This window comes from Xylaria bambusicola, assembly GCF_022495145.1.
Source record: "Xylaria bambusicola strain CBS 139988 unplaced genomic scaffold F5B22scaffold_74, whole genome shotgun sequence".
NCBI classification, from domain to species: Eukaryota; Fungi; Ascomycota; class Sordariomycetes; order Xylariales; family Xylariaceae; genus Xylaria; species Xylaria bambusicola.
In genome coordinates this window covers 30,943-53,572 of record NW_025953627.1, presented here as the reverse complement: position 1 = coordinate 53,572, position 22,630 = coordinate 30,943, and the positions used below count along the sequence as shown (strand labels likewise).

At 47.7% G+C, this 22,630-nt stretch overlaps 6 protein-coding genes and 1 non-coding gene across 7 annotated transcripts; all 7 read right to left on the bottom strand.

Moving 5' to 3' along the window:
• Positions 1 to 78: 78 nt before the first annotated feature.
• Positions 79 to 2,011, bottom strand: F5B22DRAFT_651755 (Cation/H+ exchanger; the record flags this gene model as incomplete). Its single annotated transcript, XM_047979516.1, has 6 exons — positions 79 to 395; positions 457 to 916; positions 976 to 1,540; positions 1,643 to 1,781; positions 1,839 to 1,907; positions 1,963 to 2,011. The coding sequence occupies 6 exons, from the start codon at positions 2,009 to 2,011 to the stop codon at positions 79 to 81; spliced, it is 1,599 nt and encodes a 532-aa protein (XP_047825611.1).
• Positions 2,012 to 3,759: 1,748 nt separating this feature from the next.
• Positions 3,760 to 3,831, bottom strand: F5B22DRAFT_t192. The gene has a single exon. It is a non-coding gene; the product is annotated as a tRNA-Gln (tRNA).
• A 2,639-nt stretch (positions 3,832 to 6,470) lies between these two features.
• On the bottom strand, positions 6,471 to 7,832 carry F5B22DRAFT_639934 (secreted aspartic proteinase precursor; the record flags this gene model as incomplete). Its single annotated transcript, XM_047977786.1, has 3 exons — positions 6,471 to 6,964; positions 7,055 to 7,457; positions 7,521 to 7,832. 3 exons carry the CDS (start codon positions 7,830 to 7,832, stop codon positions 6,471 to 6,473), a joined length of 1,209 nt encoding a protein of 402 aa, XP_047825610.1.
• Positions 7,833 to 9,394: 1,562 nt separating this feature from the next.
• On the bottom strand, positions 9,395 to 10,732 carry F5B22DRAFT_639933 (NAD(P)-binding protein; the record flags this gene model as incomplete). The annotated part of the gene is made up of 4 exons (XM_047977785.1): positions 9,395 to 9,470; positions 9,635 to 9,834; positions 9,997 to 10,601; positions 10,636 to 10,732. The coding sequence occupies 4 exons, from the start codon at positions 10,730 to 10,732 to the stop codon at positions 9,395 to 9,397; spliced, it is 978 nt and encodes a 325-aa protein (XP_047825609.1).
• A 661-nt stretch (positions 10,733 to 11,393) lies between these two features.
• F5B22DRAFT_627964 (NADH-ubiquinone oxidoreductase subunit) lies at positions 11,394 to 13,112 on the bottom strand. The gene is made up of 4 exons (XM_047976373.1): positions 12,918 to 13,112; positions 12,304 to 12,410; positions 11,977 to 12,129; positions 11,394 to 11,830 (listed from the first exon to the last, which is right to left on the bottom strand). Exons 1-4 carry the CDS (start codon positions 12,966 to 12,968, stop codon positions 11,782 to 11,784), a joined length of 360 nt encoding a protein of 119 aa, XP_047825608.1. The 5' UTR covers positions 12,969 to 13,112; the 3' UTR covers positions 11,394 to 11,781.
• A 478-nt stretch (positions 13,113 to 13,590) lies between these two features.
• F5B22DRAFT_639932 (uncharacterized protein) lies at positions 13,591 to 16,047 on the bottom strand (the record flags this gene model as incomplete). Its single annotated transcript, XM_047977784.1, has 1 exon — positions 13,591 to 16,047. One exon carries the CDS (start codon positions 16,045 to 16,047, stop codon positions 13,591 to 13,593), a length of 2,457 nt encoding a protein of 818 aa, XP_047825607.1.
• A 2,093-nt stretch (positions 16,048 to 18,140) lies between these two features.
• F5B22DRAFT_526470 (helicase C-terminal domain-containing protein) lies at positions 18,141 to 21,392 on the bottom strand. Its single transcript, XM_047972674.1, has 4 exons — positions 20,995 to 21,392; positions 20,534 to 20,932; positions 19,774 to 20,481; positions 18,141 to 19,712 (listed from the first exon to the last, which is right to left on the bottom strand). The coding sequence occupies exons 1-4, from the start codon at positions 21,157 to 21,159 to the stop codon at positions 18,402 to 18,404; spliced, it is 2,583 nt and encodes an 860-aa protein (XP_047825606.1). The 5' UTR covers positions 21,160 to 21,392; the 3' UTR covers positions 18,141 to 18,401.
• Between the last annotated feature and the right edge of the window lie 1,238 nt (positions 21,393 to 22,630).

The window sequence follows — 22,630 nt, the reverse complement described above, 5'->3', positions numbered from 1 at the left end:
TCCCTGGTAGACACATCTTCGTGTCTCGTTAAGCGTTGCAGGTACAGGCTGATAATCCATGATTCTCCAAGTTTGATACTATAGAGCACTCGGCTCGTTTTTCGTTCCATCTTCCCCAAGCTCTGTGTGTGTACTATTTTGGTTCTCGCTGCGTGTATGAGCAAGTGGAAGCATGCTCACGCTGGCCAACGGGCGGAAGAAGCGATTATACGCGATAAAGGTATTTTTATCTCCCTGAAATGCGTTCGGTGGCGTTGGGACATAGATACTGTCTCGACGAAGCTCCACCACGTCGTCTGTAATCGTACTTACACCATAATAATGGTAGATAATACTCAATACTGGAATAGAGAGGCCATGGACTACGATTGAGAGCAGGACAAGAAAGTAAACCACTAAGCGGGATTAGTCAGCTTGTAGCGGGAGGGGGGGTGAAAAGGGACAGTTTCCACGCACCTGGCAAAAGAGCATCGACCACAGCCTTTTCGGGAGGGTTGTCCCGATTGAAGAGCAATCGAGTGTGCTCAAGATAGTACACTGCCCCGACACCAATCGGGCCAAAATAGCCCATGAACACGGCTTCTTTCCAACTTTTGACCACCGAGGGCATCGCCTTATATGTGACGAGCAGCGCTGGAATGCGCCGGAAAAGTAGAACGAATATTCCAAGGCCGAGTAAGCGCGGTAACGTTATCCCAGTTGTGTCAGGTTGGTGGAATTCCCCCCATGGTAAAGTGGTCCCAATGTACATGAATCCCCCAAAATTCAGTAGCACATCGATGCAAGAGTTGACTTCGTCGTGACGTCGCTCGGCTTCGGCCAAGAATTGCCCATCCCAGTTCAAGGCACATCCAGCGACAAAGCAAGCCAGAAGATCGCCGGTTCCAATGGCGCCACAAGTTCCGACGATGAAAAGCTTATGTGAGTCTCTTAGCATATTTGAGAGAAGATTCGATCAGTCAATGAAATACTTACACCTAGTGCTGTGGGAAATAGGAGATAGCTTTCTGTATCAATCCACTTGTGAGACAGAGAAAAGCGAACAGCTTTCCTAGCGAAAAAGCCTGTCACTGCGCCATATACACTGCCCAACAAGACGAGATACACAAGAGTTTCTATTACCCAATTCCCGATAGCAATACCAAGGTCGCTAGGGTGCGGACCGACGCCCCTATCTCGATCGACAAGAGTCTCGGGACGACCGATGGAGAAACGTAGCAGGTTGACTGAGAGCATGAGAAAAGGCGATGCAAATCCGTCGTTCGCTCCCGCTTCAGCCGAAATAATCTCCCGCAAGTGACGGGGAACATATTTGTCAGCAAATGGGCCTTTGGCTACGGCCTGAGACAAGATGGGATCTGTAGATGTGACGCAGGCGCCGATGACGAGAGTAGCCAGCAGTGGCAGGTTAGGTATCGTCGCAAGAATGCATATAGAAGTACATAACCACATGAGAGTCATGATGGGGATGAGGCAGACGGCAATTTCTTTGCGGCGCCATTGCAGGAATTTAGCAGGCAGCTGATATCCCGCAATCACCCTGTGGGTATTGGTTAGCCACGGCAGTGGGGGATTTGAGAGTAACGATGGCGGCACCTTGGGGCGACAGCGCTGAGGAATTAAGGAGGAAATCCAAACATACAATTGAATCCCAATCATGATTCTCATCACGCCGAGAGTGATGGTAGGCTCTTGCCCAGATGCTGCTGAGCCCCATCTCTGAGGGTCAAGGAACTTCGCTGCCACAGGACCCAAAAACACTCCGATGAGCAAAGCTGGTACTGAAATTTTACGTTAGCGATCAACCCTTGAGTAATGAAGGTGAGGAACATACTTACATGCTTCGCCAAGATACCATACACTCTTGATCTTGACAGCAAACAGGCCATATACCACAGCAAATGAGCCTGCACAAATTGTTAATGACACATATCATAGTAGCACTCTGTGTTCTCTACTTACCAAGGACAGCAGTCACAATGTTAAGCTCACTTACGTCTAATGTAGGCATAACGGGCAATCCTGTGACCGGTGCAACTTTCAAATCTAGTATCGTGGAATTTGCCTAGAGTTCCGAGGAGATCTTGTTGTTGGAAAACAGGATCATGCCAAGATTTCAACTATATGTGACATCCCATGCCACAGGGCGGATTCATGCTTTGGATACTCGTGTAGATCTTCATGTTCAAGGGTAGAGCGAGACAGTTCAATTCCCGTCTTGGCAGGAAAATTCGTCACACATTCCAGCGCCAAGAAGAAGATAAGCATGTCTTCAGCAAGGAAGATGGTCAAAATGCTGTTTACCATGGCTAAAGATATTGATGAGGCGTATACCCTTCACACATGGTCTCACACTTAGGTGTAGTGGCCCCCTTTCGCTGCCTATCAAGCGACTGGGTAACCAGTCGATCGTCAGACATGTATCACCACTAAAGCTTGTGATTGTAATTCAGACAAGAGAATCCGCGTATATCAGAGACATCTGCCATCATGGATTACGCCACCCCGCTACTAGAGACGCCACGAGGGAGAAGATAGGGGAATGTAATGAACGCCACTGGCTCCCCCTTAGCGAAAGGGAAACCAGAAATCCATCTAGACTGGCACCAAATCGAGGACCCGATTTCTTCTCGACGCTACAGCCCCTTTTTGGTTATGCCTACGTAGACGATATGGTTATACTGAAGGAATTAACAACGTGTTATTACGAGCTACAGGATAATACATACAGGCTGGTCAGTAGAACTTGCGGAGTGGACAGTTCACGATTGGCACCGAAAGCAATCTTAAGCACGGCAAATATTTGGATGGCCCACAACGACCGGTCAGAAGGTGTAATAACCCAGCAACTTGGGTCAGAGACCCTGGGAGATGTTCACATCTCAATTACTCAGATTTGAACTAGCCCAGCGGTCACAAATCCACTCAGCGCGCCACGATTCAGTGATATAATCGGATGGACTTTTAGGCCATCGAGTACAATCACTGTGATTACCTCTTGTCGCACGGCTTCATTGAAGCACCCTGCAGAAAAATATATATGCTCATCAATTCAGCACATGTAGCATGCGCTTCGCCCTATCCACGACCAAGTGCTCAACAGTCAAACAAACGCAACGTGCGACGGCTTACTTGGCAACACTAATATTGCAAGCTTCAGAGTCTGCTCAAGTCTGCCTGTTGCTTTTAGAGATGGAACGGACGCTCAGTGATTACCGGCTTCGAGGGTTGAATCGAAAGTAAATCTTCTTCTCAACTGTACCTGTTATCTAGACGCGCGGCTTATTGTTTCGTTGGAGATCCCGGTGGCGCATTTTGAGAGGAACATGAAGTGAACTAACACTTCCTAGGCTCCGTTTGATTGATGAACGTAATACCTAGAGAAAATCGCGGGCATCATTGTCTAATCGATAGGTGCATGCATTACTGTATGGTTTCAAATAGGAGAGACTATGTTAGGTAGCATAGGCGCCAGTTACACAGTGCTATGGCAACTTCATATAGATATATATTCTCTGTCAGAAGCTCTCTTGTTCATATGCGCACTGTTTATCTCAAGGGTATGTAAAAAGACAAGTTGAATTTGCAACGTAGAAAATAAAAAAAAGAAGACTGAGAAAGTTTTAAGCTTATAACTTTTAAATATCTGTAACAGCCTAACAGGCTACTGGCAGTCGCTAGCCCAGTCTGCCAGGGCATATTCAGTCCGCACAGTATTGCCCCAATGCCTGCCATTACAATATCTCTCTTAACTTCATCAGGTCTCCCTGGGAATCGAACCCAGATTAGCGGAATCAGAATCCGCTGTGATAACCATTACACTAGGAAACCAGGATTTATAATATAAAGTTTTTTAAATTATATAAATTATTATTATTATTTTTAAATTAACCTTAAAAATGTTATAAGGTTATTATATATTATCTTATAAGTTACGGCTCCTAGCCTTTGGGCTAGCCATCTAGGCATTCTATAGCTTAGTCAATAGCTTAACCCCTTTGGCCCTCCGGACCTCCGGAAGCCTATTCAGCCTACCGTAGCGTATATAGCCAGCCTAGTTGACGAATGTTACGGACCAACAAGACGGCGGGCCGTTGGAAGACCAAGCGAGAGAGAAAGCGCCTGGTAAGGGGGAGAAACACAGGCCACCGTAGGGTCACGTGACTGGTTACCCAATCACCGTAATTACCAAGGAATGATCAAGGTAATGGGTTGCCGCTTCATATAGTTAAAATGTTTAATATTACTACGTAAGGACCGCAGTGTAACTGACTCAACAAAAAACCAACAAAACCTACTCTCCTTAGATTCTTGATTAAAATAAACGATAAATAGAAAGACTTGATCAATGAGTGTAGAAGGCAAAGCGATGTGTATTGTCTATGGTGCATGGGTGTCTCCTCTGGCTCTCTACCTCGGGAGCAGTTTATGTCTTATATACATGAGGAAAGAAAAGAAAAGTAACCATTGCGTTCTCTGCTGTAACGATTCTGCCCCTATCCCAGCCCTAACACATTACCACCTTAAGGGATCTATATATTATTAACTAATTGTCCCTAACACTCTTAATGGAATTTTAAAATATAATTTTCATTTTTTAACCCTACTTTTTATTATTGCTGTGCTCCCTTATATCTCCTATATTTTTTTATCTATTTATTAATTTTTAAATTTTTATTTAGTTTATTTTCTTTCTTTATACATTATTGCTGTTATTACATCCCGCACAGTTCTATACTCTGTGAGATGAGGATTCCATTGAAGAAATCTTTCTCATACAATTTTCCCACCGTCTTTTATCCAATCTCCTGAGCTTTTGGGGGGCTGCTTTGGGGCCTCATAATTGGCTGCTTCGACCAGCCAATCTAGGGAGCCGCTGGCTTTTTCCTGCCCCTCCCTCTTATCATCCTTTACTGGATGGTCTTTCGGGGTGGTAGGTGGTTTCTGAGTTGGTTTTTTGTCGGACATTTTGTTTTGCCGCTATGGTTTTGAATAGAATGCAGAAGACAAAGGGATTGGGAGGATTTACGGAACTCCTTACAAGAGCTTAGTAGTTTATACCCAACTAAGAAGCGGTAGGAAGGTCAGATTTATATACACTAGGTTTACATAGGTGGTGTTAGAATTATCTTGATGTATTTGAGTACCTGATAACTGTTGTGTTACAGGTCAATAGTCTTGAAAGCCTTTGTTTCTATCCACTTCAATAAGTTGTTGTTGCCTTGTTATTAACAATGGACACATCACACCCATTGTTACCATGATTGCTGTGAGTCCCAGAGCACTTCATTACCTTTGTTATCGTCGTCATCCCACCTGCAAATCGGGCGGCGTCTTGTAATTCATGGCAACATAATGTTGTTATAAATTTCTTGGCGGGGTGTATTGTCCTCCAAACATACTCCGCTTGCATGAAAGTCCCATTGATATAGTGTTCCACAACCTCCTTAAATTTTGGCGAGCTAATACATTCGACTTGTTATATCCCTTCAATCAGAGCACAGCCCTTTTGCTATTGTGTACTCGAAATATGTTTTTCCAAGGTACTACCTAAAGTCAGCACCCTCTTCGTCCCAGAATTCGTATACTAGGTTCCACAGCGCAACTTCCATCGAAAAGACGCCCAAGAAGTACGCTGCTGATGCCCCTGTTGCTTCGCTTGAGACGAGGTCCAGGGGTAATGAGAGCCTTCCAAGTCGTGAAGTGACTTCTTTGTTAAATAATTCTTGCTAAATTCCATATTACCATGGCATGAGATAAAAAATAAGTCCTTTATGATGTTTAAAAGGGGTACTAAGTGTCAATTATTCTCAGATAAATGATCCTTTAGGTAGACCAATATAAACTCGTCATTGTTATTTTAAGATCTGACGAGATAGATTTCAGATAGCTGCCGGCTGTGCGTGTCTCATCAACTAGATATCCCTGAAGCTCTTGATATTCGAGGTTCGTCCGTTTATCGCTTGATATATGACTGATATCCTTTACTCGTTCAAGTTGCTAAACTACTAGGTAAGTAAACGGGATATTTCTCAGGCTTAGCAATAATTTGATAGAATTCATCAAACCATTGACTAGTTATTGACTTAGTAATCTCTTATGATGAATGATGTTGTATTCGGGTTTCATATATTTTGTCTTTCTGGGATTTTGCTTAAGATCGGGAAACCACGCGTGTAATATACGCTTATCATGTAGTTTCCGTCAAACAAAAGACAATTCCATCCCATATCCAGCTACTCTGCCCTTTGCCCTTGATATCAAGTATCACTGTTGAACTGTTCTATTAATTCAAGACACGGCGAATGATCACCTGGGGTTCTCAAACTCGATCACATAACTTAATCACAGGCCTCGTAATTTCTTTAATTATTCTCAAGGATGCTTGACGTGTTTGAACTAGATTGGCCAAAGAAATACACTATATATCTAAGACAGGGGATGGGCCCTTCTGATGCTTTCTTTCCCGCTTATAGGCTCTTGCTAGCCCAGCCAAGGCGGGGTCCATTGCTGTCAAAAACAACATAAGCAGCCTTGAGCGCAACATCACCGAAGATGTTAATACCGATGCCAGAGCTGGACTGGATACCACCAAAGCAGGTATTGCCCGTGTAAGGCGCGTAGTTGATGTACTCGCCGGGAATGACGATCCGGGCGGAGCCGATACCAAAAGTAAAGTCAGGCAGGGAGGCGCTGCAAGGGAAAGTGTAGCCGCCGGCGGATCTGTCGTTCTTGGCGCCCGAGACCTGTGAATAGTAGGCGCTGACGACGGAGCTAGGCACATACAATAGGGTGGTGCCTGTATCGGCGATGCCATCAATGCTCGTCGACTTGAAGGAGCCGCTGCCGACAGCGTAGCCGGTAGAGGTGAACTCCCAGAAGCCCTGACGGGTACTTACAGAGGTGTACGCGATCGAACCAGTGTATTTAGAGCTGTCAATGTAGCCGAAATCGTAGCTACCGGCTGTAGAAGGGGAGAAGGGTTAGCATACATTATTAAACTGGGAAAAGATGGGTTTCTCCGAGAAATCAAGTAGATGAGGTGCAAACTTACGCACGCCGCCAGCCTTGAAGTCAACGGCGAAGACGGGAGAGTCAAGGCTGCCCTTGATATTGTCGAACCATGTCTTTTGCTGTGTAGGGGTGACGGTGTTGAGGCTGCTGAACGAAAGGCCGAGCAGGCCGTCAAGATCACTCTCTTGCGTGAAGGAGGTAGAGACAGTCTGAGCAGACTCAACGGCCTGCTTCGAGACGGAAAGGCCGCCGATATTGACAACGTCGGTGTACACAATGCCGCTAGATGAGCTGCCATCTCCATAGCTTATTGACCACCTGGCATTCTGGAGCTTGCTGGAGCTACTGCTCTTGCTAGGGCTGTACTGCGTCTGACCGTTGACGTATCTTGAACTGGTATCTGTACTGAAGACCCAGAGATCGGAGGAACCCGAGTCAAAGTCCTGTTTACACTCCAATGTCAGTAATTAACAGTCACAGTAAGAATTCGGCAGTGATAAACTAACTAGGTTCAGAGTTTGCGCGGGAGTGCCAATTTGAACGGGAGTCAACCATTCTGAGTCATATTGCTGTGGATCGGTGGCGACGGAGCCGTGGCTACGCTTGGAGTTTGTCATCCCGAGAGTAACGGCTAGCTCAGCAGGCACGGGACGTCCATATTTCAGGTAGGTCTTGGCCACTTGAGCTGGGCCGTGTCGCCTGAAGTTGGCGTTGCGAGTCTGGTTCACGGTAAAACGGCCCGGTTGAGGAGGAGGAACAGCCGAGACAGCGCCAAGGATGGCGCTGAAGAGCGCAAGAGAGGTAGTAGAGGGAATCATCTTCGAGACAGATGACTAGAGCCGGATAGAGGAGAATGCGGGCTGATGGTGAGAAGGAATTCTGTTGCCATCAGGTGGACGAGCATGAGGGTTTATATATTGGTGAGCCTCGTGAGACATCATACAGAGCACCCCGCTGACTTTCTTATATCACATATCACGAGCTGGATGCGGTAGGGGATCGGCAGCCTCTCAGCGTCAAGAGTCGCTTTGCCGGGTGATAAGGGCGTTCTCGGATAAACATGACTGCTACTGCACGGCGCATGCCAAGAGAGGCAGGTTATCACGACAACTTCGCCAACGAGGGGTTATCGCGTGCCGTTTATAGCTTGGTGTTTGATATATCCATGCCATGGCCCCTCATAATCTCTCATAACTTGGATCTAGGTTGCCGCGGACGTATGAGAACCAATGAAGCCTCTTGTGTTAAACTAATCAGTGTCGTCGTATGTTGACACGCTGTGGGCGAATGTGCTGCCGGCCTTCTACACTTGGCATGGCTTCGTCCCATAATTTCCAAATCAACAACAGTATAACTTGCAAAACGCAGCGTACTGCATGAGGAAACGGGGTAGGTATGTTGATGTCGACATCCAGGAAGCAGGGGTTTGTGTGCATGGGGCAAAGTCGGATCTGGCCGGCGTCGGCCTATATTGGGGGTGTTAACCCGCACTCAGTGAGGTTCTAACCATTTTGCTCTGGGAGATTTGCTCAGCGTTTCGCTCGGATACTCTGCTCAACAATGCATCTATCTGTTGATATGGCTTCTAGGATGCTCGACGAAGCGACGCGTTCCTGCCAAGTGATCAACAAGCTTTTCTCCCCAGATCTCATTCTCTTGGCCTTGCAGCCAAGAGGCCACCCACAGCTTCTGGTAGCAGTCGCGATTGGACGTAGTGTCTGCTATGGATACGAGAGCTGCGCTCGTGTGTGCAACTGGGTAGTTAGGGTCTACGGAACATAGCGGATCTTCAGCTTGGCATGGTTAGCTATTGAGGATTCATGCGCTAACTTCTGAGGCTCACGAGTGTTTGGTAGTGGTTGTCACCTTCTCTTTGCGTGTTGGTTTGGTGTATGTAATAGCGGGTGATGTAACATTTAGACCAAACAGGCGCCAGATACGAATATATCCATCCTCATAAAAGATTGTACCTATGCGTACATGCAAGTGATCTCGCCACGGTGGAGCGCCAGCTGGGCCTTATCAATCCCGTCTAGGCCATCAGATCACTTTCCTGAGTAGGATAAGGGGGGTACCAGAAAAGGCAGGTAGAATAAGACGCTTCGGATGGACGCTGGCTCGGCTGGGAAGCATGGCTACCTTTTAACCTCTAAGTAGAGCTTTTGGCAGGACTCAGGACTCAGGACTCATTTTGCATGATGAGCATACATGTAATAGTCAAACATATTATGACCCGGAGCAAATTACCAATGCCGAACCCAGCGGTGGTGTTCTGTATTCCACTCTCAGCTGGTCAATAACTAGAGTCTCGTTTCTGACTGTATCAAGATGACCTTAATTTGATGAAAGGGTCAATGAACACATCAAGCGTCACTTTCGTTCACCGAGACACACGGTATGCCGGTACGTTGTGAATAGCTCCAAGAGTGTTTACGCCGAAGGACATCACATAGCTTCTACAGCCGAGGGTATGTATTTCACACCCTCCCCATGTACACTAGGTATATGGCTAGAGCGAGATGGATCTAGGCATACGAGAGAGATCCTGCTGTTGCTTACATTTCCTAGGGCACCAGAACAGGCAGTGCCCAAAGATAGGCCATGAAAATCCATCCAGTACTTGAATCTCTGCTTTACCAACTCTTCACTTAATTTCCACAGCTCTTCCACGCTCTCCAGGCCCCTCGCGTGTTCTTCTGGCTCATGGACCTGACTGTTTTGTAAGAAGGCCGGTGATTTGGAAGCGGGATCAGGACCAAGCACCGCAATGAGCGATGTGGCAGCGATTTGTGAGAATGTCTTGAACCTAGGCTCCTCCCACTATATTTCATGAGAACATCGAGATTCGTGTACGGTTTGCGTCTCGTCTGCGTTGTATCCCCTTTCAGGAAGGTCAAGCGGCTCATCCGTCTTACTTGCGCCAACGCTTTTACAAGAACAGGACCCCGAGGTGACCTGATGTATGTGCATGTGTGTACTTACCACCCAATCAACACCGCGATTCTGCTTCATGACACCATCAATGAGTCCATAATCTTCCCAAGTGAGGTGCGCTCCCAGCTTGGTGTCGCCATTATATCCGGAATGCACGATTAATGCTGTGATCCCGCGGTGCTGAAGACGTCTGCCTAGGCCGTATGTGAAGAGGATGTTCGCCGTCTTGGCCTGTCCGTAGGCTAACCACGGGGCGTACTCTTTGCCGTCAGAGAAGTTCCAGCCATCGAACCAGAAGGGTGTGAGGCGGTAGCCTGCGCTCGTAAAGTTCACGAAGCGCGCTTCATCTGCGGCTAACAAGGCGGGCATAAGCAGATTCGTCAGCAGAAAACTGCGAATGTGATTTGCGGAAAGCTGGAACTCGATCCCTTGGCTGTCGAGTGTGTACTCCTTAGTAGCCATGGCCCCAGCACTATGGATAAGCACGTCGATCGTGGGAGTCGCTGCTTCACGAACTGCTTCGTGGTCTGTCGTGTCCACTTGTACAAAAGTCGTTGTGATGGAGTCGTCAATCCCCGCAATAGTCCTTGACACAGGCTCAACCTTCGAAGTTGTTCGGGATGCAACGAGGATATGCGCAGGCGACGCTCTTGCTAGGTAGGTAGGTAGCCATCTGGCTTCGGATACTGGGGTAACCAGCGCCGATCAAAACGACTGTCCGTCCTTTAATCAGAGACTTGAAAGTCTCGATGACCTCCTCGCTGGTGGTGTATTCATCAAACATGATAAGGTTAGTGAAAGAAGTGCTGGAGAATACCAACTCAAGGGCGATCGAAAACGAAATGTTGGGTTTCGTTCGATTGTAGGAGGCGCTCGATCTTATAGGTCGCGCATAGCTTCGTCACCAAAGGAGGGTAAGACCTCATGCACATGATATCACGACATTTCCCACTGTCTTAGCACCTCTCACTTTACAAGCTCTTGAACAACAACTAGCTAACCTGGTCCGGAGTTAGAAGAAGAATATAAGCCTGGAGTCCAGTTATTTCCATGTTTCTGCACTTTTCTTCTATGTGTGCCAGCTAGATTTCACCACATGGAACCAACATGGAACCAACGTTAGGAGTTAAGGTACCGGTAGCTCATGTCAATAATAAGCCCTTGGCTCGGCTTTGGTTTGCCCCGCTGTCTGCGACAGCTTAGCAATTGATGTTGATGAAGTTATCACCTAAGTCCGTGCGTAGACCTTATTCGTTCATATACACATAGAAGCTTGATGCAAAATGGTAAAGGATTGTCCATTTATACATTGTTGAATACTTATGTTGATGAACAATAGCTACGGCAACCTGGAGGCCACCTGCTCAGGTTGAGATATCCAGTCGCGGATGCTAAAGGAAGTCTCTACACAGCAATACTCGTGCTGCACTTCAACAATGTTGTTCGGCAAATAGGATAGTTGGAAAGCTAAGATTAAGCCTCGGTTCTCCAACCGATGCAACAATCTTCGCAAGGATTGCAGTAGTAAATACTAAGCGAGTAAACCATATGATGTTTCAGTTCTAAAGACTGACAGAAAACATTTCATCACCTCAGATTTGAGTGTTGCTCTTGTTGCACACGTCTAGATAGGTTTGTAAAATATGTACAATGACCTCCGCGGTGCCTCCTCACCTCTTGGTTTAGTTCGCCTCACCTCTCATGGATAGTCTCTCTCTACTCACGCTCTTCCCATTTTGCCAGCCTGGCTTGGCACATTATATGCATGTGGTCTGACTTTCGTGATCCTTCATGTCACTGACATGGTATTCCCCGCCCTCAGTCTCGGTGGGTTTATTTTGTTGTGGTGGTAGGGGTTACAGCATACGTCGGCCGTACGTATCTGCCAAATGAGAATCTTAGTATTGTGTTCAAGCCAGATGTCTAATAATCACGACTCCCTTCACCCCTTCACGACAACGAGCAATGCATTCATAATCACAACCGAAAATACTGAATAGAGAAAAGGCAAGGAAGAAAAAATCGCACCTTTCAGAGTTATAAACCTTAAAGTTCTCGCCCAGCAGCTCTTTCTCACGAGCCTGGTCAGCTAGATGTCGGCGGACAAGATCCCGGTCCTCTTCGGCCTGGAGAAGGGGGATGAGGTGAATGCGAGACCACATTTTCTCGCGGGCGAGCTCACTACGGTTGACGTTTAGGTCAGCCACGCTTATAGCCAAAACGGTGTGTCTCCTGCAAAGGCAAAACACCTCTTCGACTTGGTATATCCGTAGGTGCGCCGAAAAAGAGGGCACAGGCCATCGAAAGGAATAATTCGAATGAGAATAGAGCATGCTGCGCAAAAGAGCCACCTACTTCTGTTCCCTAATACCTTGTCCCAATTTGTAGAATCCGTAAGTCATGACGACGCCCATGGCAACGAGCCATGTGCCTGGTCGAAAACCGCTCGCAGGAAGGTTGCGCTACATTACGATCCAGTCAGCATTCGTTCTTACGCATTCGCATACCCAGAAAGCCGCTTCCAACCCCCCTTATTTGTAAATGAACACAGCCAGTCTCTATTCCCAAACGCTTCATACATATAATAGGCCAGTTATTCCTGTTCAATCTATTGGCAGGTGCGTCCGAATCGAGGAAAACAGGGATGCCGTTAAGAGCTGCCAGGTCTGCTGCTAGTATAATCTGAATTCCAAGGCTGTAGTCGTCGATTCACTCATTGCCGCAAGTCGTACTTTTCATCGTATTCGGCTCGATCGTTTGGGATTGGCGCCTCTGCTTGTCGCTCCATATTATACAAATTCCTATGGCTCAAGTCTCCTCTGGTCTTCATTCCCGTACTCCTTCCCTTCTTCCGATCGACCACCCCTCCGACCCTCTCTCAAAGCCCGTATTGATGCGAAGCCTAACCAAAGCATAGAGATACGGGTATAGAGAGAATGAAAGAGAGTGAGACGTCCTCAATGGCTCACCTTGTATTGGACGGGACCGTAGCCCCCAACGGGGGGCATATCTTGCGGCATGGCGGGCAACTAACTGTGTGTATGACCTTCGTGAATATACACGACGCTCGACGTCTTCTGGTCGGGATCTCGGCGTGGGTGGCGTCAATTGAAGTAACAAGGTCGTAATTGAGCACTCAAGTTTGGACAAGTGCTGACGACCTTGGAACTGCTGGGGGAGAGCTTGGTGTGGGTCTAGATGGCTTTACATAAGCAGAGTCACGTGAAAGCTGATTACCCCTAGGTACATTGAAACTAAGTATGTGCTCTGCTACGTATATGACTGTAGTGTCTACATAGTATAGATAGTATCTAATAGCACGAGGCAGATGTGCCATTCAATATGTTCAAACGAGAAAGATGAACCTGTAGGATCATGAGGAGTGATGCATATATAGAAGACAAGAGGTTTGTTTATCTCTTTATGATGCAGCTTATGACTTTGAATATCGCGTACAACAGTCGTAATCGCGATGCAATAGGCTAGAATCACGCCAAAGACCCAACCTTTCTCAATGCCAGTGCCAGTCCTGCTATCTAAACGCCAAAAATGCCAGGAAAGCAGCCCAAGACCGTAGAACGCCTGTATCGTTCTTGTGGCTCGTTATTTTACAACTCAAATGACACTGCAGGTCTGACGCTACTAGCCCTGGCCCTCAGCTTCGAGTTCAGCCTCTAACTCTGCTTCGAGATCAGCAAATTCACCATCGCCATCTTCATTAACACCATTGCTGGCTCTGTCACCATCCTCATCACTAGCAGCCTCGACTACCACATCCTCCTCATCTCCCGTTCCCATGGGTGTCGGTAGCCCACTACCCTCGGCGTCTTCATCTCCAATGTTCTTTACATTTCGCAAGGCGGTTGTCCGAGCTCTAGCGATACGTTGTTTCTTCGATAAAACGCTCCCAGGAGATTCATCGAAGTTGCCATCTTCGTCCGCTTCTCCTAGTTTCCGTTTCTTATTTTTGGGTTCATCTGTATCCGTATCTCTACTCTGATCTGTCATCGTACTCTCGAGATCAGACTCGGCATCCGATCCCATAAACTCTTGGAGCTCTTTATCCATATCATCCCAGCCTGTCTGATTTATGCCATCGACTGGACTACCTTCGCCGTCTTCTAGATCCCTTGGCATAATATCGAACCTGTCAAGATCGTCATCGTCATCTCCATCAATCTCGTCTTCCTCTGCTGAGTCATCTGCATCGCCATCCTCGGCTTCTTCATTCTGACTTCGCTCCAGGTCTCGATGCCCGGTCTGTACAATAGTGATCCTTGGCCTAGTTGGTGAGCTTGATGTCACCAGCGTCCCTTGGGAAGAGCGGTCTGATGGATGGATCTCGATCAAATAGGGTGTGGCATCGAGCTTTCGCCACTGTGCTAATGAATCCGCTAGCCAATTTTGATTCACAATCTTGATAGAAGGAATGCGGGCTGCCTGGCGAACTTTCTGAGTTCTCGGTCGTGAACTGCTGATAACAAGATGAGTCACGTCGGGGCCGACCCGTGTACGGATCTCAGCGCCAAAATCTTGAGCATGCATGCCGATTTCCGATTTTCGCACGTCTACGCCTAGTGGAACAAGCCCAGACAACACAATCCTCGTACCCCGAAGTATTTGAGACTTTAAATAGTTTAGGGTAAGACCAACATCGGGTACAATGCTCGAAGTTATATCCTCAGTATTGCGCGTAGCGACACGGGCGTCGTACTGCTCATAAAAAGACCGGTGCAGTTCGGTTAAGTGATCCTCAAGGTAGATTAGTTCCTCGTCATCGTCGCGGAGAATATTATGTCTTTGGTGATGGCTAGGCGTTTCCGAATTTCCGTTGGTCTCGACTTCCTGGGTATCGCCATCTTTATTAGACAATTTTTCAGCTTGCTCATCTTCCCGATCTAACTCTTCTTGTAGATGTAGAAGTGGCCGGTCCTTCAGTTGCTTTTCTAGGGTCCGCTCCTGTTCCTCTGTTTGCAATTGTAGAAGAGCGTTTTCTTCATCTGCTCTGGCCACCACCTTTTCTGGCGAACCGGATGCTGCGTTTCCATTTAGTATTGAAGGTTTCGGGTCTGGAACCGGAGTTGCTGTAATAATATCTTCACGCTTCGGTAAAAAGCTGGAGTTGATATCGCCGATGCCTTTAAAGAAGTCATAGGGTGTCACTTTGATGAGATTGGGTCGGTTGTGAGGCCACACATCGGCGCGGTCATCGATCACGACGACCATGTTGGTGCTTACAGGAAATAGACGCTGCAGACTTTTGGCGGTCATGCTACCATTTTCGTCGCGGCTGATGACTCTGTTCCCGAATAACTTTTGTGTAGGGTCGACTATCTTAGCTATGTTTAGAGCATAAGCCCGCGTACCCATCGTGTATACATGAAGCTCAAATCTCTCGGCCATCCTTTCTAGGAATTCCAACAGGCCAGGTCGCATTTTGATGTAGTACCAGCACCCACTCGCCAATCCGCGAGGGCCGTCGTCAAGCTGGAAGCTGCGCACATCCTTGACGGACTCATAGTTGGGGTTGGCGGGATCTTGCTGCCACTCGCCAATAGTAGGTTCGATGCAGGCATGAATTATGGTCTGGTCAAGATCGACGACGAGGCTGAGCTTACGTTCTTTGAGAAGCCGTCGCTGGAGCTGCATTTCAGCTCGTTCTGCTTGGTTATGACTAACAGTTAGAGCTACGTTGTCGTGGACCATAGAGACAGTAGCTCGCTCGGTGTCAAGAGATTCAGTAGCCCAATCCTGTTCTTTCATGTCCCTACCACAGAGAGCGCAGAGGCCGGCATATTGAATTTCGTGGCTACAGGTTTCCTCGACAACGACGAAGTCTTGATCTTTGGTTATAACGTCACCTTCCTTGACGCGCCATTGTTTGATCCTGCCCTCGGTAGGGCTGTCCCAGTCAGCGATGCCGTTCTCTAGAATGGTGCGTTCTTCATTGAGGGCCGGGTCCCCAATCTTGCGTTCAAATTTGAAGGTGTACTGCAGGATCGGTTCCTTCTTAACGACAGCGTCGCCAGGCTTCTTGAAGATCTTGGAAATCGTTATCGGGTAGCGGAGGCGCTGTCCAAGCTTAAGTGTCTTTGCCATTGCAGGTGGCGCGTGGGATGCGCGATAGTGCTCATGGCACAGAGACGCGTCCTGTCGCAAAACGGGTAACAACTGCAGAGATGCGTAGCTTCAGGGGCGTTTAAAGGCCCAATCTCGAGGCTCGGTATTGGTTTGGTCTTGTCGAGTGCAAGGGTTGTGCTGGAACTGCGCCCTTGCGGCGGTTGTCGAGATTAGAAATGCAGCGAGGACTAATGAAACTACTGAACAAAGAGGCTGTTCAAGGATGGCGATTTGATTTGCATGCGTGTTGGTAGCGGGCAGGCGTGCGAAGGGAAACCCAGACAGAGCTAGGTAAGCACTTGAGCGGGCAGGTCAAGTATCTATGAGCAAATAGGTACCTAGTTATGGTTAGCCCCGGTCTTTTGGTTGGGATAGCTACCTGGACTAGCGCCTGGCCAGGTACTGACTGTACTGTAACTGACAGGCAGATGTCATACAACAGCCGGACACAAGATACGAGGAACAGGCAGATGGTCTAGGTAGGCATTTCATGAGGTACCAAGGGCAGGCCAAGGGGAGGTTGAGGTGGGTCGCAGCAGTTCATGGATACATGCGCCCCTATGGATGGAGGCACACAGTGTACGAGCCCAGGATTGGGGCACAACGCACCAGCACCCATGTCTCCCTCTACACCCTTATACTATCAATTGTCGACCTCTCGGTAGGTAATGGGGTAATGGTGCAATGGTGCAATGGTGCAAAGGAGTAGGGAGTGATAAGAGAGGGATATCGATATGGGGTGGCGGCGTAATGCTAGTAGGGCGGAAGGTCTTGGTGTATGAAGTAATGTTCAATAATAAGGATAAAAGCAAAAGTGCTAAGCAGCCTTGGGAAAGGTGGTAAAGGTGGTAAGGAAACAAATAAATGCTCACATTTACCTCGCAAGAAACGATCCAAAGGTGGGCAGTACCAACCGAGGGCTAGTTTTGGTGGATGGAGGGGAAGAAGGAGAAAAGGTGTTTTTTTTGGTTGTTTTCTTGAGGTCAAAGGTATGATGAATCAGAATCTAAGGAGGGGAGAAAGCATGCATAGGTACATCGGCAGCACTCGGTCGGTAGATTCTTAATTAAGTAGATAAAGTAGGAAAGAGGTGGTGGCGACAATTGATGAGTTTAGGTAGACTTCCTTGGGCCAGTGAGGAAGGATTATGGTGAACAACTCTCTGTCTCTCTCTTTCTGTCCCTCTCTCTCCTTTACCAGGTGCTTATCAAGTTGGTAAGGTAGGTAGTACTTGAGGTAGGTATGTACCACTGGACATGCGGTACCTGGTACTGGGTCTCTAGGTAGAAGGCAGGCAGTGTACAATGAATGACACAAAGAAGGGGGGCGGAAGTGGGCGGAAGTGGGCGGGAAGTGGGAATATAGCGGCCAAGGTAGAAGAATTCGTTATTGCACGGGCGTCAAGAATGTGGACAGGTACGTGATGCGATGTGTGGTTGAGTTTTCGGAGGCAGTACCACGTATTGGTAGGCTGTTTCTTCTTTTTCCTGATGACTGCTTGCTTCAAGCCCTTCTTCCTGCGACCGAGGTGCCGCAATGGGTTGGGGGATTGGAGTTCCTTTAATACCTCTCGGCTGCGCTAGTGTCGCCGCCCCTTGTCCGTTTGCGGGGTGAGATGGCCAGAGTCCAGTCCAGAAGTCCAGAGGGCGAGCTCCAAAGCTCTGTTCAAGACGATGCCTGCAGGGATTATTGACCTGTGTACGGAGTAGACCTGTGGCTGACTGATTCGCGTGCTCGATATTGGGACAAAGAATGGGATAAGAGCAAAGGTCAAGTTGAAGCCACACCCCGATCCCCATCCCCATTCCCATCCCACATCACACCACTCACCTTCTGAAGTGCCACCCTAGGTATTACAACTACCTAAGTATGTCCGATGTGGACACTGGGATCAAAAAACAGCTGATCGCCATTACCATTGCCCATTGCCCATTGCACAAAAAAATAATATTATGGCAAAATAGAATGTGTGCAGGCATGAAGGTAGATAGATAATACATATAAACCCTTTTCTCTGTCCATCTCCTCTTTTTTTTCTTCATCTCCTGAACAAAGAGTCTTGCTTCACCAGATGATCTTTCATGAGGATGGCTGCCTTCAATAGTCTAGAAGTCTAGATTACAAATTGCCACGGCACCATCGTATTATGTCAAAATTGATGAAGGAAGAAAGTGTTTCTGAGCTCACTTTTACACTTTATCGTTCATCGTAGATGGCGTCCACCATGCCAATTTAGTAATAGGTATGGGAAGGCATCTATCTAGAACAGGCACATTCATCTGGGATATATAATTCGCCTTTCGTCGTGTTCTCATTAGCCTCTTGGGGCTTATCTATTGCTTGCCTCTGAAGAACCCGTTGAGATGGCTCATCATTTGTCCTAGTCCCCCATCCTCGCTGCCGTTGATGAGCCCCTTTTGGATCCATCCAGGCAGCTTCTGTCTGATTCGATTCGTGCCGAACCGTCGGTCCACCAGTACGATCGTGGCGTAGTCGTTACGATGCCTGATGGCGCGCCCAATACTCTGGTTCACTGCGCGCATACATGCATTTTCATAGAATTCCCTCGCCGCCTGCTTCGCTGCCGCTATAGCTTCACTTCGAGGCCGAGGGGCTCCGCATTCCGTCAGTTGCGTAATTGTCGTCGATTCAATGTACTCGATCCGCGCTTTCCAGTCCGGCGAGTTGATGTTCGGATAGGGGAGCCCTACGATGATGACGCAACGGCCGAGGCGGTCAGAGAAGTTGATGCCTTCGCTCATCTTGCCGCCAACGACACTAAGAAGAAGGGCCCCGCTGGTTTTGGTGGCCGCTTTCACCGCAGTTCCTTTGGGGTCTTCATCAAGTATGGCTTTACTATACTGATCGAGCAGATCATCGCTGGAGCCCCCTTTTGACTCGCTGAAGACAGATTTCTTACTCTGCAATTTGCTCAAGATAGATGTAGGTTGTCTGCCATCTGTCTCGCCCCAAACACCTACTACCTCATTGAGATACCCATAGCTCGGGAAGAAGATGACGACACCATCGGGAACAACCGTGCAGATGTTGAGGATGGCGAGTCCAAGTTCGCATATCATCGCCTTATCCCCTCGTTTCTGATAACTGAACTCGAATTCTATCCTATTGACATTGTTTTTTGGATGGCAAGATGAAAGTGCCCAGACACAAAGATTAGAAGCTGGGATAACATGACCGCAGCTTAGAGTTGTGATCCTCTCTGGAGCCAGATTTGGAAACAAGTGAGCGGTATAATCATCGAAAGGTGACATCGTCCCACCTGCGAGAATAACCGCCCGAGCTTTTGATGAGATCGAGGAGAATGCATGTGTTGGTGAGAGTAAGAGATAGGATAGTTTAATGTCTTCGTGCCCTTTCTCACCAGCCTTCTCGTAGAATATACGTCCTTCAGAACTTAGGTTGCTTAGTGACACGAGGAAAGATAGAAGCGTGTGCAAAACAGGTGTTGACGAAAGTGGAGTGGCAGAGTTAGTCGCTTCTTGCGTTTCGATATGCGCTGCATAGCCTTCAATTTTGTAGGCTAGCTTAGACCTCTGAATGTAGTCAACGAGCTTAAATAAATTGATCTGGTCGATGCCCTTATGTTTAAGCAGTGCGTTGGGGTCAACAATTCCTTGGCTGGTCTGCAGTGTGAATCGTCAGCAGTTATTAACGACTAATGGTCCAGGCAGATTTTTAAGGTACCTTAAGGCCAAGAGCATTCTCCATCCATGCACGCAAACCTTCGACCACTCTAGCCACCTGGCCCACCATGACTCTATTTTCACCCTTGAGCTTCTTACCAAACCTCTTCACATACACTTCAAGCAGAAGCCTTGCACGAGCTAGGTCTCGTAAGGCTATTTCAGAAGCATATACGTTGGCGATAGCGTCCATTATGTTGTGAGCTTCATCGATAATGACGATGTTGCCGTCAAGCTTGATACCGAGTGCATCTCGAGCGGATTTCTGGAGTAATAGGGGATACGGGAGGGTGATGACTTCTGCTCCCGGAATCGCCGTCCTCGAAGCGTAGTATGGGCACACCTGAGAATTCTTTCCTAAGTTATAGAGGTCTTCAATATCGGGTATGGTAGCGAGCACATTGTCGCGAAACTGATGGGTCTCCCCGAGGTTATCTGCCTTTGGGATGAATTGACACTTGTCTTTAGTCTTAGATTGTTGAAGTTCGGAGCAACGGTCATTGATCGCCGATAGTGACCCGAGACGCGCAACGGAGGGGTTGATACAAAGCCGTTGACGAGAAGAGAGCGGCACGTGTTTTACCGCTTCTGCCGCATGGTCTTCGTCATTCTTTAGAAACTCGAGGGGAACTGACGATGGAAACATCGGCCGGCGTAGCTCTGCTACAAATTGGGTCAATTGGGAGTGTGTCCTTGATGTGTAGTAGATCTGACACTTGGTTAATAAAATTTGGGTGCGTTCAGAGTGTGTTTAAGCGCACCTTGACCTGGTTCTCCTCCCTGCTCTCACCAGTTTCCTCTTCTCCCGTATTGATAAATTTAGGCACGTCCTCTTCGTCATGCTCGTCTAACAACCACTCTTCTTCGATGGCATCAAAATCTTCCACTTCCTTGTTGGCGTTAGCCTCAATGTATCTCTGTCTCTTTTTCTCTCTCTGCTCCATCATAGCCTCTCTCGCTCGAATATCTCTCAGATTTGCCTCCCTCTCTTCCCAGAGGTCGGCTATCTCAGCTCGTTTTCTCTTAAGTAGCTGCTCGACCACCCATTCCGGCTCATCCTTAAACTGTTTGGCTGCCGTGTCGATGGAGATTTCATAGGCTTTCCTCTTGTGGCCCCGTAGCCAAGTCAGAGCTGCACAGATAAGTGACAGTGATTTTCCCTGATGACAGTCAGCGCAATTGGTATGGTTAACTATATGTTTCTGAAAAGAAACCCTCGTACAGTGCCAGTGGGACTCTCTAGGATGCCAACCTGACCATTTCCTCGCTCAAGAACATTGTATACCGTACGCATAAACTGCAGCTGTACGTCGTAAGGGGTATATGGGTGGTGGAAATCTATGTTCCGGGTTCGCTCAGTGATATTCTCCATCTTCTCTTCCTTCATGTTCAGCGGCTACTGCCTTCTTGGCGGTGAAATCCTGAGTCTAGCTGTACTCACAACGAAAAGTTGCAAATGACCAATTCATCTTCAGGGTCTAGTATACCAACCCTCAAGTAGCACTACTTGATCTGAGAACAGACTTGTCACTTTCTGTCATCTCGAGTCTCATGTCCCATCGTGTGACGCAGAACAAAGGGTAAGCGCAACGGAGCGAATTCTAGGTTGGTGATTGCTCTAGAGGCGCGAAGGGAACGGAGATTGATTCGAGTGACTCTACCAACTATACACCGTTGAGCCCGTGAACGCCGGGCGCACATGTGTTCAATTATCTCGTACCAATGAGCATGTGACAACTACTTGTCGGGTAAACAACTTTGGGCGGGAACTCTATGAATTAATCCTAGGGCTCGCGCTCCTAGACGCTTAGGTAATCTCATCTCAGTATCATGTAGGTATGTACTTCACTACTTACTGTGTAATTACCTACTATAGTTATGCGAAGTGGGAATATCAACGGTACATGCAATTAGTATATTGTCTGAAAAAGGATATATTGCACAATCAATTCAAGGTAGATATAACGTGAAATATCTGCACCCTCCCATTTAAGCGTGGACTGATATTGCGTGATGCTCGTCCGCTCTGGTACCAGATGGTGAATTCAGCGTGGTCACGGGGAAATCCTACTTAAGCAGCCTAGGATCACTCTTACAGGTCACTTGTCCAGGCGATTGAAACCTACATATGAAAGTAGGTAGGTATGAGGTACTATGTACATGTAGGTAGTGGGTAGAAGGCGCTAAGGAACCTACCTAGGTACCTCGATAGGTAGGCATACAATGTCAGGGCATTGTATGAACTGGATTGGATTGACTATCTAGATGGGAGGATTCCTAGCAGGGCTACAGTACAGGTAGGTACTATATATACGGCATGGCGTGCCTTCCATCACATACAAGGAGGTATATAAGTAGGTACCTAGGTATTTTAGAGGTACCTCCCTACAGCACATGACTCTCGACCTACCTACCGTACTATGTACCTAGGTACTTACATGTACATACCTACAGGATTAGTAGGAGGTAAGAAGATAGAATTGCCTCATGTACCTACTAGGAAATCAACATACCTTACGCTACCTTTCGAAGTAAGTAGGTAAATCTACCGAGCCTACCTACCACTCGACATGACTCAACGTCATCTGCGGGCTAGGCACTTAGGTACTTCGTAATACCTATACCTCGCTATACCTAAGTAGCACAACCTACCTACCGGTACATTATGTACTGTTGGAAGTAGTAGGTGGGTAGGTGGGTAGGTGGGTACCTACCGTAAGCTTTGGGCGTGGCATCCCTGCTGGCTGTGGTGCCTAAGCAGGTGGCACCCTGTCGACCTGTTGTCTATCGGTCTAGGTATCGGTCTATCGATAATCTCCAGGCCTCTGATCTGCTCTGATCTGCTCTGATTAGTGGGC

Bases quoted from the DNA above. Each gene is read 5' to 3' on its own strand.
- F5B22DRAFT_627964 (XM_047976373.1), bottom strand. From the start codon at position 12,968: ATGCCGCAAGATATGCCCCCCGTTGGGGGCTACGGTCCCGTCCAATAC. The intron at 12,411-12,917 runs GTGAGCCATTGA...ATCGTAATGTAG, and splicing joins ACGGTCCCGTCCAATACAAG to CGCAACCTTCCTGCGAGCGG. The intron at 12,130-12,303 runs GTAGGTGGCTCT...CGTCAACCGTAG, and splicing joins CAAGGTATTAGGGAACAGAA to TGAGCTCGCCCGCGAGAAAA.
- F5B22DRAFT_526470 (XM_047972674.1), bottom strand. From the start codon at position 21,159: ATGAAGGAAGAGAAGATGGAGAATATCACTGAGCGAACCCGGAACATA. The intron at 20,933-20,994 runs GTACGAGGGTTT...GACTGTCATCAG, and splicing joins TAGAGAGTCCCACTGGCACT to GGAAAATCACTGTCACTTAT. The intron at 19,713-19,773 runs GTACCTTAAAAA...TTCACACTGCAG, and splicing joins AGAATGCTCTTGGCCTTAAG to ACCAGCCAAGGAATTGTTGA.